This window comes from Spinacia oleracea, chromosome 3 (assembly GCF_020520425.1).
Source record: "Spinacia oleracea cultivar Varoflay chromosome 3, BTI_SOV_V1, whole genome shotgun sequence".
NCBI lineage: Eukaryota > Viridiplantae > Streptophyta > Magnoliopsida > Caryophyllales > Amaranthaceae > Spinacia > Spinacia oleracea.
In genome coordinates this window covers 96,810,141-96,825,394 of record NC_079489.1, presented here as the reverse complement: position 1 = coordinate 96,825,394, position 15,254 = coordinate 96,810,141, and the positions used below count along the sequence as shown (strand labels likewise).

Sequence of the window (15,254 nt, the reverse complement as noted above, 5' to 3'; positions counted from 1 at the left end):
AGCATCAACAAACTTAGAATGCCACAAAGCATTAGCAATGGCCCTATCTATTCTGGAACTGATTCTCAAGTTACCTTGCCCCTTATTGCTCCAAGAATAGTAACTCCCACAACTCTTAAGCTCAGCCAACCCTGCAGCATCCATACAACTATCAAAATCCTTAGTTTCCCCTTCTGTAACTGCATTGCCATTTACTCTATCAGCAGCTAATAAAACTGCATTGAAATCCCCCATGACAAGCCAAGGACAATTAACAGTACTACTGAAAGCAGTGATCTCTCTCCATATTGGTCTTCTAGTATCAACAGAGTGCAAACCATACACAGCTGAAAATAAAGCATCAAACAATCCATTCTTAGTAGCAACATGACAGTGAACACAAAATTCAGTTTTTTGGATAAGCTGAACTGACACCAATGCATGCTTCCAACCAATCCATATCCTTCCCCTAGGAGAGTGCTCATAATTCATAATCCACTGCCACCCCACCCCTATTTTCTTCTGAATTTTACAACTATTCTTCTCCTGAACTTTAGTTTCTAACAAAGCTACAACACTAATGTTATTACTAGCTAAAAACTTTTTTATTTCAACTACTTTAATGGGATCATTCAATCCCCTCACATTCCAGGTACTAATATTCATGGTGGATCAATTGGGAATTCCACTCCATCACTACCAGCAACCAATTCCTCCCCATTCAAATGGACTTCAGCAAGCCCCACAGTCTGAGCTGGAGTTCTAATATCTCTTCTTCTCCTTGAAACAACTCTCCACCCTTCATCAAGCACTGGAGCAATTGGAGTAAAAGGCTTATCATAAACAGATAACTCTCCATTCTCCCCATCATCCTCTTGTATAACATCATTAGCAGTCAACTCATCAGTAGTTTGTGGTTCAACATTTGGTTGCACTGCTTTAGGTTTCCACACCTTCACAACCTTCTTTCTCTGAACATCAGCTGGCCTAAATCTTGTGGTATTGACTCTTGTCTGAGTACAGTCATGCCCCACAATCTTACACTTCTGGCAATAAGGAGGTAGCCATTCAAACTCAACCACCTGTTTAACAATGTTACCCATAGGGTCCTGAATCTGCACAGATTTAGGCAAGTCACCAGTTACATCCACCTCAATAAGAATTCGAGCAAATGAAATTCTTTGCTGTTTAGAAGTACATTCATCAGCATATAGAGGATCTCCAAGCAAACTCCCTATTCTGCTCAATGAATCACCCCCCCAACAGCTCAATGGTAAGTTAGGCAACCTAATCCACACTGGTACTACCCTCAATATTTCCTCCTGGAAATTAAAACTTGCTGTCCAAGGTTTAACAATCATAGGTTTGCCAAAGAACATATGAGGACCAGCCACCAGAACTGATTCCTTATCCTTCTTTGACTGGAATCTGATTACAAAATAGCCCTCATCATGGAGGAAAATCTGAGGTTTATCCACTTGGTGCCATTCTTTTGCAATGAATCTCAAAATAGACCCAATCGACGGTTTTTCCCCAACTACATACATGACAACTGCATTTCCCCATAGATCATTCATTTTTTGTATCTCATGCTTATCAAGTACAGTTATGGGTTTACCATCACAGACTGTGGGAGCAATAAAATTCAACGCAAAACCTTTAGAAGGGAGTGAACTACCTTTAAATAGACTCACCCATGGTTTTGGTTCCATATCCAATCGCCTTTGAGCTGGCTGCGCACCATTCATCTCACACTCTGTTTATGTACGGACATACTCTGTTTTCTGGGCTGGATCTACACCTGGGTTCTCCTTCCTCACACTCTGGCGGTGCATTTCCTTGAGTACAGCATTAACACTTCTCACCAGGAGGTCCACCCTATCCTTTCCCACCACCATTCGATGGCTATCTTCGTAAAACTCTTCCAGAGCTTCAACCAGCGATTGCGGTCGATTTACATCAGTACGCACTGACCGCGACCAACCACCCGAGTCCTGGTAAGCTTGAGAGTTGTCTAGACGTTCCATCGACGGCAGCATATGGTCAGAATGAGGCAGCGTAACTGGTGTCACCAAACCCGCACTAACCCGAGGTTCATCAGGAATGGGTATTTGTTTTCTGAGTTGGTTCTGGTTCTTAGGCCTCGAAACTTCTTGATGAAGAAGAGAAGAGGCTTCCTCATTCACTTGAGAAATCTCAAGCTTCTGTGTTTTCTTCTTCCTTGCCATTTTCAAGATTGGCGCACGTTAGTAAGAAACCTTAACGTACACCACACCATGAGAGAGAAGAGAGAAGAAGATTGAATTTGTTAATTAGACTTCAATAGAAGTTATTGATAGTTCTAGTGTAGTGTGGTTAAGGGGCTAATAGGAAGGCTTAAATTTTATCCACTTTTTTCCTACACCCACCCACCTTTTTACTACATCTCTCTTATTCTATCCACTTTTTCTTACACCCATTCACTACTCCTAGAAATAAAAATCGACATTAAATGGGTACATCAAAAGAAAACATAGGTCGTTTGATTTGTTCTATGTCTATATTCTGGATTGTTTAGAGAACAATGAAGAAAAAGAAATGAACACGAAGCCACCAATGACAACAACTGAGCCTTATCCAATATGTTGGATTGACCATGTCAATTTTCATTAACAAGCAGGTAATCAATGCCAAGAGTAATTGAAAACTAAGTTTATTTCTAGATTCCTGCTAGTCTTCTACCTAGCACTACCCTCCAAGATCATCTCAAAAGTAGAGTCACGGCAAAGATAGATTGTAGTGGAACCAAATATACTTGTAAATTTAACTATCCTCATCCTATATGGTGGCTTTACTATGTTATTTACTTTTAAGCATGTTAATTTTCTATTTTAATCGTACAATGGGACTCCAGACCCACCTTTCTCTTATTTAGTAAATCACTTTGTCTACTTCTAAATTTTTTAGCTATCTGATTTGTGAACGCCGTGCATTGTGATTTGTGAGTCACGGCCTCATTGGCTTTTAGTGTTGGACAGTACCTGGAATATCTTTCAAGGGAATTTATAAATTAGCCGTTTTGTGGAGTACTGAAGTATGTTGCACATGTCATTGCAGAAGAATTATAATCTACCTACCTTGCCTAGGATCCTCTTGTTTTATGGTTTCTGGTTTGATATTTTTTGCATAATGAGGGTTGAGAAGTTGACTACCGTGTTCCATCTTTCTCTAGTTTGAGTTAGTGCAGACATGCAAACAGAAGAAGCATTAATACAATAATATCTAGCTTCTTAGCATGGATCCTACCCCATGCTGTCAATATTAAATATCAAGAATTAGCCATGCATCCTTAATTTGCCGCCGGGAATTTAAGAAGCTATTATGTGTGTACAGATAACGAGCTTTATTTCAAAATTCAAAATAGCTGAATCACTTAAAATATACTGTAGAGTATCATAATTTTCCATGGGATATTTAACTGCCGGTGAACTTGCACTAACATGCATGATTGAACACTAATGATATTTAAAATATGCAGTATAGACAATGCTGCTATCAACACACGCAGACAATTGTTCTTTTTCTTGGGTAACTTTTCAAAATTACAAAAGAATGTTTTTCTTGTAGTTAGTGCCTGCTTTTGATGTGAATCAGAAATAGACACTTGCGAACTGTAATATATTCCTTGCTTTATCAGTGGTTCTTTTGGCTTTCCTATTTGTGTGGCCATGTTAGAACTTTTCCCCATCTTTCCTTCTCCCTTGGTCTGATTTTTCCTTATTCTAAAGTATGAACCCTCTTAAATTGTGATTGAGTGTGCATGGCTGGTTCAAATATCTTGTATGCTGCATGTTTCATGTGCTTTGGGATGTAATTTAAGTTTCTGGAATCACGGGCTTCTGGCAGGAGTTTGTTGTACTGCTGACTGCTGAGTATGTTGGGCTGGTTTCATTTCGTGAATAATGTTATTTCCAATTGAGGTAGGTCATTGTCTTAACACTCAAAGTTCAATGTCAAATGTATATTATATAATACTAATTACCTTAGTTTTTTTTTTGGTAGTGTCCTTGCCAGAAAAATTACATTGACTGTGGATATTATGTGATGAGATTCATGAAGGAGATAATCTCACACAAGCGACTTCAAATTCTTGAAGTTGTAAGTTTTCTAATCTCACATCAATCTATGGATTAAATGTTAATTAAATATGTTCAATTACCAATATGAAATTCTTGTTAAAAATGGTACTATTGGTTAGTTGGTCTTTCTGTTATGCGTATGTATATATTTCCTAGCCTTTCATTTGCGAATATTGATGTGACTCATGTTTAGAAACAATTTCACATACTGCATTAGAGATAATATAGCATACTGCAGTTGTTCTGAAGAGAACAAAACAGAACTACAGCTAGTCTGCTTGTCTTTTTTAAGGTGATTCATCATTCTAAGGTGATATAGCTCCATAGTTTTTTTTTTTTTGCAACCATCTCAGCTAGTCTGCCATGAAATTCAGCTAGTCTGCCATCAAATTCAGCTAGTCTGCCATGACTGTGGTAGGCCAAGAATTCTGTTGTCTTGTGGTAAGCCAAGCTTGCAGATGTCTTCAAGTCCATTGCTGTGACATGTAGGCCAAGCTTGTAGATGTGTCCATTGATGTCTTACATTTTTAGTTGGACGCATAACTTAATAAGAGCTCCTGAACATGTTTAAGTAAATTATCATTCATTAGCCACAGGCTCACATGCCACAACTTTCCAACACTAATCAATAATTAGTCACATTATCTAATTGTATTTTAGAATTAAGAAGCAGAGGAAAACACGGCTAGTTGCAGCAAGCCAGAATCTGTTGCAATATATCAACACCCAACCATAGTAGACTACAGACTACTATATTAAAATTAGTACTTTCGTAGTGACTGAATTGAGTAGTAATTGAATTGTTATTGAGGTGTTGTTTAGGGATTCATGAGATTGGCAGTCCGTAGTTGTGACTGACTGAGTTACTGACTTGGTATTTGCTAGATGGTAAACAACTAATCATGATTGTTTAACATTGTTCATGACCTTGTTGTTGAATTGCCGACTTTTTTGTAGTAGTAGTTCAATTATAAATTGGTAGTATTATTGTAGTGAGTCTGTGATAGGAATATGTGTAGCCAAGATGTTTTTCACGAGTCTGTGATAGGAATATATATGTGTATATAACCAAGATGTTTTTTGTGAGTCTGTGAAATTCAACTAGGCTTTATGGCAATACGTTATCTTTTCCATTCTTTCAAGTCTCTTGTTTAGAATTTACTTAAGATCTTTACTCTTTTGGCAGCTTTTGGTGGACAAAAGGCCTGCTAATATTAACGATGATAGTAAAGCCCCTGCTCCTGCTATCGCCCATGCTCAATACATGGAAGGTAAGATGAGTACATCCCACTGTCTCAAATTTTTATAAATGGAATATTAATTTAATTTGGAAAGCAGGTATAGCTGCTACTTGCCTGGTCATGAATGAAATGGCTTTTGAGATTTTGTGGCATGCCCATTATTTCTTTGAGAGGAGATGTTGGCTTGGGATATATTTACTTGGTTTAGAGAATGGTAAATTGAAATCAAATAGAATTGTGTTGGAACAAAAGTTAAGGCATCAAAGCTTCTTAGGTCGTAAGCTACAAAGCCACGTCATTACCAAAATGTTGACACATATGCATGAGGGATAATGCAACTTAACTACTAGGACTCTTTGTGATTTAGTAGTTTAGTGGTCTGAAAATTTTGGAGTCTGGTGTTCCCACTGATGATTGTCCTGCTTATACTTCTACTGATGTTGACTGTCATGCTTCCACTGTCCTGCTACTGTGTTTCTATGACAATTAGTACGGCTTATGTGTTGCTATGTGTTTCTATGACTGTTATACTTCTACTGTCCTGCTGCTGCTTAATATGGACCCAAGTAGGAAGTACATAGGGCTGCTAGAATTTTTTTACCTTTTAACACAACAGATCCTTATTAAACCCAATCACTTCTAACAGGGATAACAAAGCCTCACGTCTTACACTAACAAACTTGGGACAGTAGTGAGCTAACAAACCCACTAAAATTGAAAAAAAACATACAACTTGAATTGATTTCCTCCTTCATTTCTTGGTTGAGACTCCCAACTTTCAAAATAAAAATTATATAGACTAGTAGAAAATGGGTGTTTTGTTTGATAATAGATAAATCTAAGGGGAGGAATTATCATTACTATGATTATTTGCAGCAAAGTGAAGAAGCTGACCAGAACACTAGTCGAAACATCCATTTGTAAGATATGATTATTTTATTATAATTTATAATTAAATTCCATTTACAAATTAAGTAAATGCATCTCTCTGATCGATTACCTGGTAAGATTACGGTGGTCCAACTTGGCAACTTCCATCACGATTAATGTTAGTTTCTGAATAGATGTGGTTATGTTTAATTCATGTCACTTTTATGTTAAAGATCCCTTTTGTTTCCCCCCTTATTCTCCCCCTTATGTCAGTCACCCTTCACACAGATAAACAAATGGAGATACGCTGATCTAGATTAAGTAGAAGATTGAGTGTAGCTCACACGGTTTAGAACAGCTCAGATCGAGTCCCCAACTTGTTGCAATATATTATGGGCACTTATTTTAGCTGTCCATTTGCACATGCTTCAATTCCTGCTGATTTATTTATGGGTAGCTGGTATTCAATTCCTGCTAATCCTGCTAATAATAGCATTTTAGATTCACACCATCACACATAGTGTTGTCAATACCGTATTACCGTGCTATCATATAAATAAAGAAATGCCTAAACTACAAGACTCCTCCTAACAGAAGACATTAAGTTTGTCACTTTGACACCAGATATTAAATCTGGTTCAGTGTCCTGTCTTACATCATCTCTTCTTACCTTGGACAGAGCCAGTTTAGATTGAATACTTTCTAGTAAATAAATTTATATGTTGGTAACATGGTACAGTGAATTTGTGTTCCCTATACATTTTAAAGTTCATACCTTGAAACGTAATCCAAAATGTAGGAAAATAAAAAAAATAAAAAAATGCAGGAAATGCAGGAAAATGAAAACATGCAGGAAAATGAAAAAATGAAAACGTGAAAAAGTGCAGACTAATGAAAAAATTAGAGCAAACAAGGGAGAAACCGAATGCATCAGAGGATGACATATATATTTACTGAACACAAATACTAACTTCCAAAATGTGAAGTTCAATTTTTTTCTTCATTTATTGCACTTAATGTTAATGTTTATGGTAATACTAATTCTTTCGGGTTTTTCCCTTCTATATATGTATGAATTCTTATACACCATTATTACGGAATACTTTTCAGATTGTCAGTTTCCAAGTTATGACAAAGAGCAGATTGACGAAGTACGAACCGATTGGGTGCGCTATGTTGTTCAACAATTGTATAATCGCTAGGTTATGTTGAAGGAACCAACAAACATAAGACTCTAATGAAGTATTGATTAATGTATTCTACGTAGTTTAATTTTTAGTTTTAGTTTAGATCTATGTAATCGGTTTTATTCGGGTGACAATTGTAAAAATTCTTTTAATTGAGGTATGGAAATTAATTTTCAACTATTTACTATTTTTCAATATATAGTGTTATTTGTGGCCAAAAAATGAAATATTTTTCAGGTTTAAATATTATATTTTAAAAAAAACATTTAATAGCGCTTCATAACGTCCGCTATTAGAAAATAATTTAAAAGATGGAGCCAAATCTTTAATAGCGTTTCTTTAATAGCGCTTATAGTGTGCTATGAAATAAACATTTGAATTATCCTAGATCTTACATACGACAGCGCTTTTGAAAAGCGCTATTAAAGGTACATTTTACTTTTAATAGCGAAGCCATCAACAGCGCTTCAATGAGCGCTGTTAAAAGCATTATTAAGCGCTATTAAAAGCAATTTATGTCGTAGTGACACACACACACACACACACCGCAAGCCTTGCGCGCAGCCCATTGCAGGACGAAGCCCACAGCGCAGCCGAGCAGCAGCGATGGGCCATGGGCCTCGCGTTGCTTGCTCGTTGCTTACTATTGTGCTTATACGCGCACTCGTGGCCACGCGGGCTGGCTTGCTTCGCTGCGCAAGCTCGCTGGCTCGTTGGGCCTTGTGCGCATGCGCGCTTGGCTCGACAGGCCGACAACTCCGTTGCGGCTCGTATTCGCGACGAACGCCTTACGGCTATTATTTATCGTATCGTACACGACGAATCACCGTCGTACGATACGATTATTTGTTTCGCCCAGCTTACGAATATTCGCGATACGATATACGATTCCGATGCAAGGTCGTATCGTATATTATGTTTTTCCGAACTAATTCCCGAAAAGCTATTAAATGAATTTCCGATTCATTTAATCCGGTGATCTGTTACATGCAATTCGTTTGACCTTATTGGTTTAGTCAAGAGTAAGCTGTGAGGCTAATATAGATTAGAACTCACTGATCGGAAGCATTGCTCCAGCTAGCTGTTCCGATCACTTGATCTCACTAAATTAATTGTTCGTAATTAATCTGAACCTTGGTATTAGACTTAATGCACCTTGGGTGAAGGACATATTTCCTTCATATATCTCGGGAGTAATAGTCATCTCCCCCCACGGGAAGTGAATAGTGTTGGTGGTGTTACACCACCACTCCAAAAGCAGGCGATTGAACCGCGTAGATCCATTGGGGGCCACGGCCTTCCTAAAGACGCACACCGTCGGTTATAAGGGGGATGCCTCCACCACTGCACGAGTCCGCTCGTCAAGTTTCCCCAAGCGCTCCACGAAAACTGACCCACCATAAGGTCGGCAAGACAAATCTAACTCGGCCTTACAGGCACGGAAACGGGACAACACATGATACTCCAAATCATGGTGAAGGTCGACCCCGTCATACTCCAACGGTCCTAACCAAGAAGGCTCATCCTTGGGATCAGGATCCCCTCCAGACTCCAACGGAGGAGACGATGAGACATTCCTCGCCCTCTAATAGCCCCCAGAGGACCGAGACGTGCCCTCTCGCCTCATCGAACGAAAAGAAACAATTCGAGGCTGCAAAAAACAGTATGAAGTATCCCCCTTAGTGGAGGATGAAATATCGTCCGACATACTACATTTCGCAAAAGTACGAAAAAGCATAAGGCATCACACCTCGAACCCAACAATGCAAAACAATTACATTTTGAAATTCCAAACACAGCAAGCTAGTGGCATCAAACAATTTCGTTCCCTAAGTACGAGCATGTTACTAAGTTCACGATTAGTAATAAAGTTCATACGTGCGAAATCAACCACAAACTATTCCAAACATCAAAATCATGCATTTTCTATCATCCATAGACCATGTAGACTGCAAGCAAAGCAACAAAAACTGTTAGGTTATGATACATATAAATCATATATATTTCATGCGGAAAAACCATAAAGCCAGGAATCCAAATTAATTGCCACATAACAATTAGCATAATTTAGGATGCATACTCTTTGTAGCGTGCCCTTCCTAGCTTCTCCCGAACCGAACAAGAACAAGTTTAGGACTCCAAATGTCGTCCCTCCGTAGATAGTCCACAGCACGTTCGGATCCGCCTTAGATTTGATTAACTAGAATTGCACCTAAGGTATTATGTTTTATTCGAATATTTGAGGCAATATCAACGTTAGTTTTAATCCTTAAAACTATGTGAATACTTGAAATTATGTGTTCATAAATTGTGAATGCCATCGCATATTTATAGGGTAGGAATAATGGAATTAGAAGTCAACTAGGTTTCAAGTAATCTAATTCTATTAGAATTAGACTCTAATTAAAACTAATAACTTTAGGAAATTAATCTTTTAATCTAATCCTAGTTGATTAAGGATTTGATGCATGCACGAACTTCAACACACACACGCGCACGGCGCACAAGGGGCGCAGGCCATGCGCATGCGCGGAGAAGCCCACACGCTGCTCGCAGCCCATGGCTTGCTCTGGGCCTGGCCTTGCGCTGGGCCTTGCGTGCCTTGGCTGCTGCTGCGTTTTGCCTTGTGCGCTGGGCTTGCTAGGTGTGGCCCTGGCTTCGTGCTGGGCTTGCGTCTAGCAAGCTCGTCCGATGTTTATTTCGTACGACGCGCTTCCGATTAATTTTCCGATTCCGGAATTCATTTCTGATTCGAACAATATTTAATATTTCTTATTCCGGAATTAATTCCCGTTTCGAGCAAATATTTAATATTTCCCATTCCAGAATTATTTTCTGGTTCCAATAATATTTCCGATTCTGACAATATTTCTGTTTCCGGCAATATTTCGGATTCCGGCAATATTTCCATTTCCGATCATATTTTCCGATACGTACCATGTTTCTGTTTCCGACAACATCTACGACTTGGATAATATTTATATTTCCGATATTATCCATATTTCCGTTTCCGGCAAATATCATCGTTTCCGGAGTATTCATAATTTGCCTTTGACGATTTCAGCTCCCACTGGAACCGAGATCCGTCGATTCCGAATATCCATAAATGGAGTATTTAATTCCTTTAAATAATTGATCCGTTCACGTACTATTTGTGTGACCCTATGGGTTTAGTCAAGAGTAAGCTGTGGATTAATATTATTAATTCCACTTGAACTGAAGCGGCCTCTAGCTAAGCATATAGTTCACTTGATCTCACTGAATTATTAACTTGTATAATTAATACTGAACCGCATTTATTAGACATAGCATTAAATGCTTACTTGGACCAAGGGAATTATTTCCTTCAGTCTCCCACTTGTCCTTAGGGACAAGTGTGCATTTCCTAATTCCTTTGTCACTTGATGCTTGCTCTTGAACATAAGGTAAGAGTTGTCATCCTTATTATGTCAAGAGGTGTTTCTCGGTTTCAGAGTTCAACTGATCAAATAAACAGATAATCATAGCCTATGATTCATCTGAGCACGGCCATGCATTTTACAGTTTCTAGCTCTCCGAGTGGCCTTGTACAACTTTTAGCATCTCATCCCGATTTATGGGAGGAAAATCCAAATCTTGCGATCTTGAGATTAGACTTCGTTTGATAGATGATTACCCGAGTGTTGCCTTTATAGCCTCCTTTTACGGTGTGACGGTTGACAACATTAAAGTAATCAGTTCTCAAACAAGTAATCTCAAATCACTCAGGTATTGAGGATTAGTGTCTAATAATTTTAATGAAATTTAGTTATGACAGAGTCAAATCTCTTACAGTAAAGTTTCATAGGTATGTTCGATATTATTCTTCCCAAATTAAGTATCTATACAAATGATTGCGACATTTCCATGTCCACATAGTTCAAGAAACAGAACTACTAGTCATCTTGCATTCTAGTTGTCTAGCGTTTTCTATGCGTCCATCTTTATAGAAAACTCCGACCAGGGATCATTTTCAACTTTAGACATTCAAGTTCACTTGATAGACTGGTCCTGACAACCTATCTTGAATATATCGTCAAATTGAAGGGACTCATCATTTAATAAACCACAAATTAAATGCAAAAATGAATTCTATTCATTAATGTGAATGGTTAAGCAATAACGTTTTACAAAGTATTAATCTCTAAAACTTTAAAACATTAAATAAGGACATCAAAGCCATTCTCCAATATGTTTGATTCCCATAGCTACAGTGTGCGAGTTGTGCTTCGCCTGCGGTAGAGGTTTAGTTAATGGATCTGAGATGTTGTCATCAGTTCCAATCTTGCTTATCTCGACTTGTTTTCTTTCAACGAACTCTCGTTGAAGGTGAAATCTACGAAGTACATGCTTGACTCTCTGGTGGTGTCTAGGCTCCTTTGCCTGTGCAATAGCTCCATTATTATCACAATACAGAGCTATTGGTCCTTTAATGGAGGGGACTACACCAAGTTCACCTATGAACTTCCTTAGCCAAATAGCTTCCTTTGCTGCTTCATGTGCAGCAATGTACTCCGCTTCAGTGTAGAATCTGCAATGGTGCTTTGCTTAGCACTTTTCCAGCTTACTGCACCTCCGTTGAGGCAGAAGACAAACCAAGACTGTGATCTGAAATCATATTTGTCGGTTTGGAAACTTGCGTCCGTATAGCCTTTAACAATTAATTCATCATCTCCACCATAGACCAGGAAATCATCTTTGTGCCTTTTCAGGTACTTCAAAATATTCTTGGCAGCAGTCCAATGTGCCTCTCCTGGGTCTGACTGGTATCTGCTCGTAGCACTGAGTGCGTACGCAACATATGGGCGTGTACATATCAAAGCATACATTATTAAACCAATCAATGATGCATATGGAATCCCACTCATTCGTCTACGCTCATCTAGTGTTTTTGGGCACTGAGTCTTGCTTAGAGTCATTCCATGAGACATGGGTAGGTAGCCTCGCTTGGAGTCTTCCATATTGAACCTTTCAAGCACCTTCTTAGATCTATCTATGTAAATCTTGATGCCCAGTATGTACTGTGCTTCTCATAGATCCTTCATCAAAAAAAATTTCCCAAGCCAAATCTTGACAGAGTTCAACATATGAATGTCATTTCCGATAAGTAATATGTCGTCGACATATAATACTAAAAAGGCAATTTCGCTCCCCCTGACCTTCTTGTATACACAAGATTCGTCTGCGTTCTTGATGAAACCAAAGTCACTGACTGCTTCATCAAAACGTATATTCCAGCTCCTTGATGCTTGCTTCAATCCGTAGATTGATTTCTTAAGCTTGCATACCTTTTTAGCATTCTTTGGATCCTCAAAACCCTCAGGCTGTGTCATAAACACAGTTTCTGTTAAAACACCGTTTATGAAAGCGGTTTTGACATCCAACTGCTATATTTCGTAATCGTAATATGCAGCGATTGCTAACATTATCCGAATTGACTTTAGCATTGCAACTGGTGAAAAGGTTTCATCGTAATCCACACCGTGGACTTGCCTGTAACCTTTTGCAACCAATCTAGCTTTGAAAACTTCTAGTTTCCCATCCTTGTCCTTTTTCAGTTTGAAAACCCATTTGCTTCCTATGGCTTGGTAGCCATCTGGCAAATCGACCAAATCTCAAACTTGGTTTTCAGACATGGAGTCTAATTCAGATTGCATGGCTTCTTGCCATTGCATGGAGCTAGGGTTTGTCATAGCTTGTTTGTAAGTCGCAGGTTCATCACTTTCAAGTAATAGAACTTCATAGCTCTCGTTCGTCAAAATACCTAAGTACCTTTCCGGTTGAGATCTATATCTCTGCGATCTACGCGGGGTTACATTTCTAGATGGTCCTTGATTCTCACCAGATACTTCTAAAGATCTCTGAGTTTCATCCTGAATGTCATCTTGAGCATTCTCTAGAGTTTGTTGTTCGACTCGAATTTCTTCGAGGTCTACTTTTCTCCCACTTGTCATTTTGGAAATGTCATCTCTTTCCAAAAAGATACCATCTCGAGCAACAAACACCTTGTTCTCAGATGTATTGTAGAAGTAATACCCCTTTGTTTCCTTTGGATAGCCCACAAGGATACATTTGTCAGATTTTGGTTGAAGTTTGTCTGAAATTAATCGTTTGACGTATACTTCACAACCCCAAATCTTAAGAAAAGACACTTTTGGAGGCTTTCCAAACCATAACTCATATGGAGTCTTTTCAACAGCTTTTGTCGGAGCTCTATTTATAGTGAGTGCAACTGTGTTTAGTGCATGTCCCCAAAATTCTATTAGAAGTTTGGCCTGACCCATCATTGATCTAACCATGTCTAGAAAGGTTCTATTCCTCCGTTCCGACACACCGTTCCATAGAGGTGTTCCAGAAGGAGTCAATTCTGATAGAATTCCACATTCTTTCAAATGGTCATCAAATTCATAGCTCAGATATTCACCGCCTTTATCAGACCGCAGTGCCTTAATCTTCTTGCCTAATTGATTCTCTACTTCACTCTGAAATTCCTTGAATTTGTCAAAGGATTCAGACTTATGCTTCATTAGGTAGACATAACCATATCTACTGAAGTTATCAGTGAAAGTGATAAAGTAGCTGAAACCACCTCTAGCATTTGTACTCATTGGTCCACATACATCTGTATGGATTAAACCCAATAGATTAGTTGCTCTTTCTCCAACTTTAGAGAAAGGTTGCTTTGTCAGTTTTCCAAGTAAACATGATTCGCACTTACCATAATCCTCTAAGTCAAATGGTTCTAGAATTCCTTCCTTTTGAAGTCTTTCTATGCGCTTTATGTTTATATGGCCTAATCGACAATGCCACAGATAGGTGAGATCTGAATCATTCTTTTTGGCCTTTTTGGTATTTATGTTATAAACTTGTTTGTCATGATCTAATAAATAAATTCCATTGACTAATCTAGCAGATCCATAAAACATCTCTTTAAAATAAAACGAGAAACTATTGTCTTTTATTAAAAAAAAGAAAAATCCCTTAGCATCCAAGCAAGAAACAGAAATGATGTTTTTAGTAAGACTTGGAACATGGAAACATTCTTCCAGTTCAAAAACAAGCCCAGAGGGCAACGACAAATAATAAGTTCCTACAGCTAATGCAGCAATCCGTGCTCCATTTCCCACTCGTAGGTCGACTTCACCCTTGCTTAACCTTCTATTTCTTCTTAGTCCCTGCAAATTGGAACATATGTGTGAGCCACAACCTGTATCTAATACCCAAGAAGTTGAATTAGCAAGTATACAGTCTATAACGAAAATACCTGAAGATGGAACGACTGTTCCGTTCTTCTGATCTTCCTTAAGCTTTGGACATTCTCTGTTGCAATGGCCAATTCCATCACAATAAAGACAGCTTGATGTGGACTTGTCCTGCTTTGTCTTCTCTCTTGACTCAGCATTGCCCTTGGACTTTCCACCTTTCTTGAAGGGTCTCCCTTTTGCCTTGAGTAAATCCTTGGCTTCATAGTCGAGTATTATCTCAGCCTTTTTGACTAGGTGAACAAACTCTGCAACTGTTTCTTCTCTTGGTTCACTTAGTTATAGTTGCTTAAAGCGACCAAACCCATTGTGCAGTGAATTGAGCAAGATAGAGACTACCATCCTTTCGCTTATTGGTGTTCCTAGAAGACTTAATCGATCAAACAATGAAAGCATATGGTCTACATGGAACCTTAGTGGAACGCCCACCCTTTGTTTAGTGCGAAGGACCTGAACATGTGTTTCTTGGACTTCCATCCTAAAACATCTGTTATGAGAACTAACCTTCAGGCCTGACATTGATTCAATCAACTCATGGACATTTAGGTCCCTGTCCTCCGTGTTTCCACGACAGATATC

General features: G+C 38.6%; 1 protein-coding gene across 1 annotated transcript; it reads right to left on the bottom strand.

The window, feature by feature from the left end:
* Positions 1-641: 641 nt before the first annotated feature.
* LOC110798365 (uncharacterized) lies at positions 642-1,727 on the bottom strand. The gene has a single exon (XM_022003549.2). It carries the CDS (start codon positions 1,725-1,727, stop codon positions 642-644), a length of 1,086 nt encoding a protein of 361 aa, XP_021859241.2.
* Positions 1,728-15,254: the final 13,527 nt, after the last annotated feature.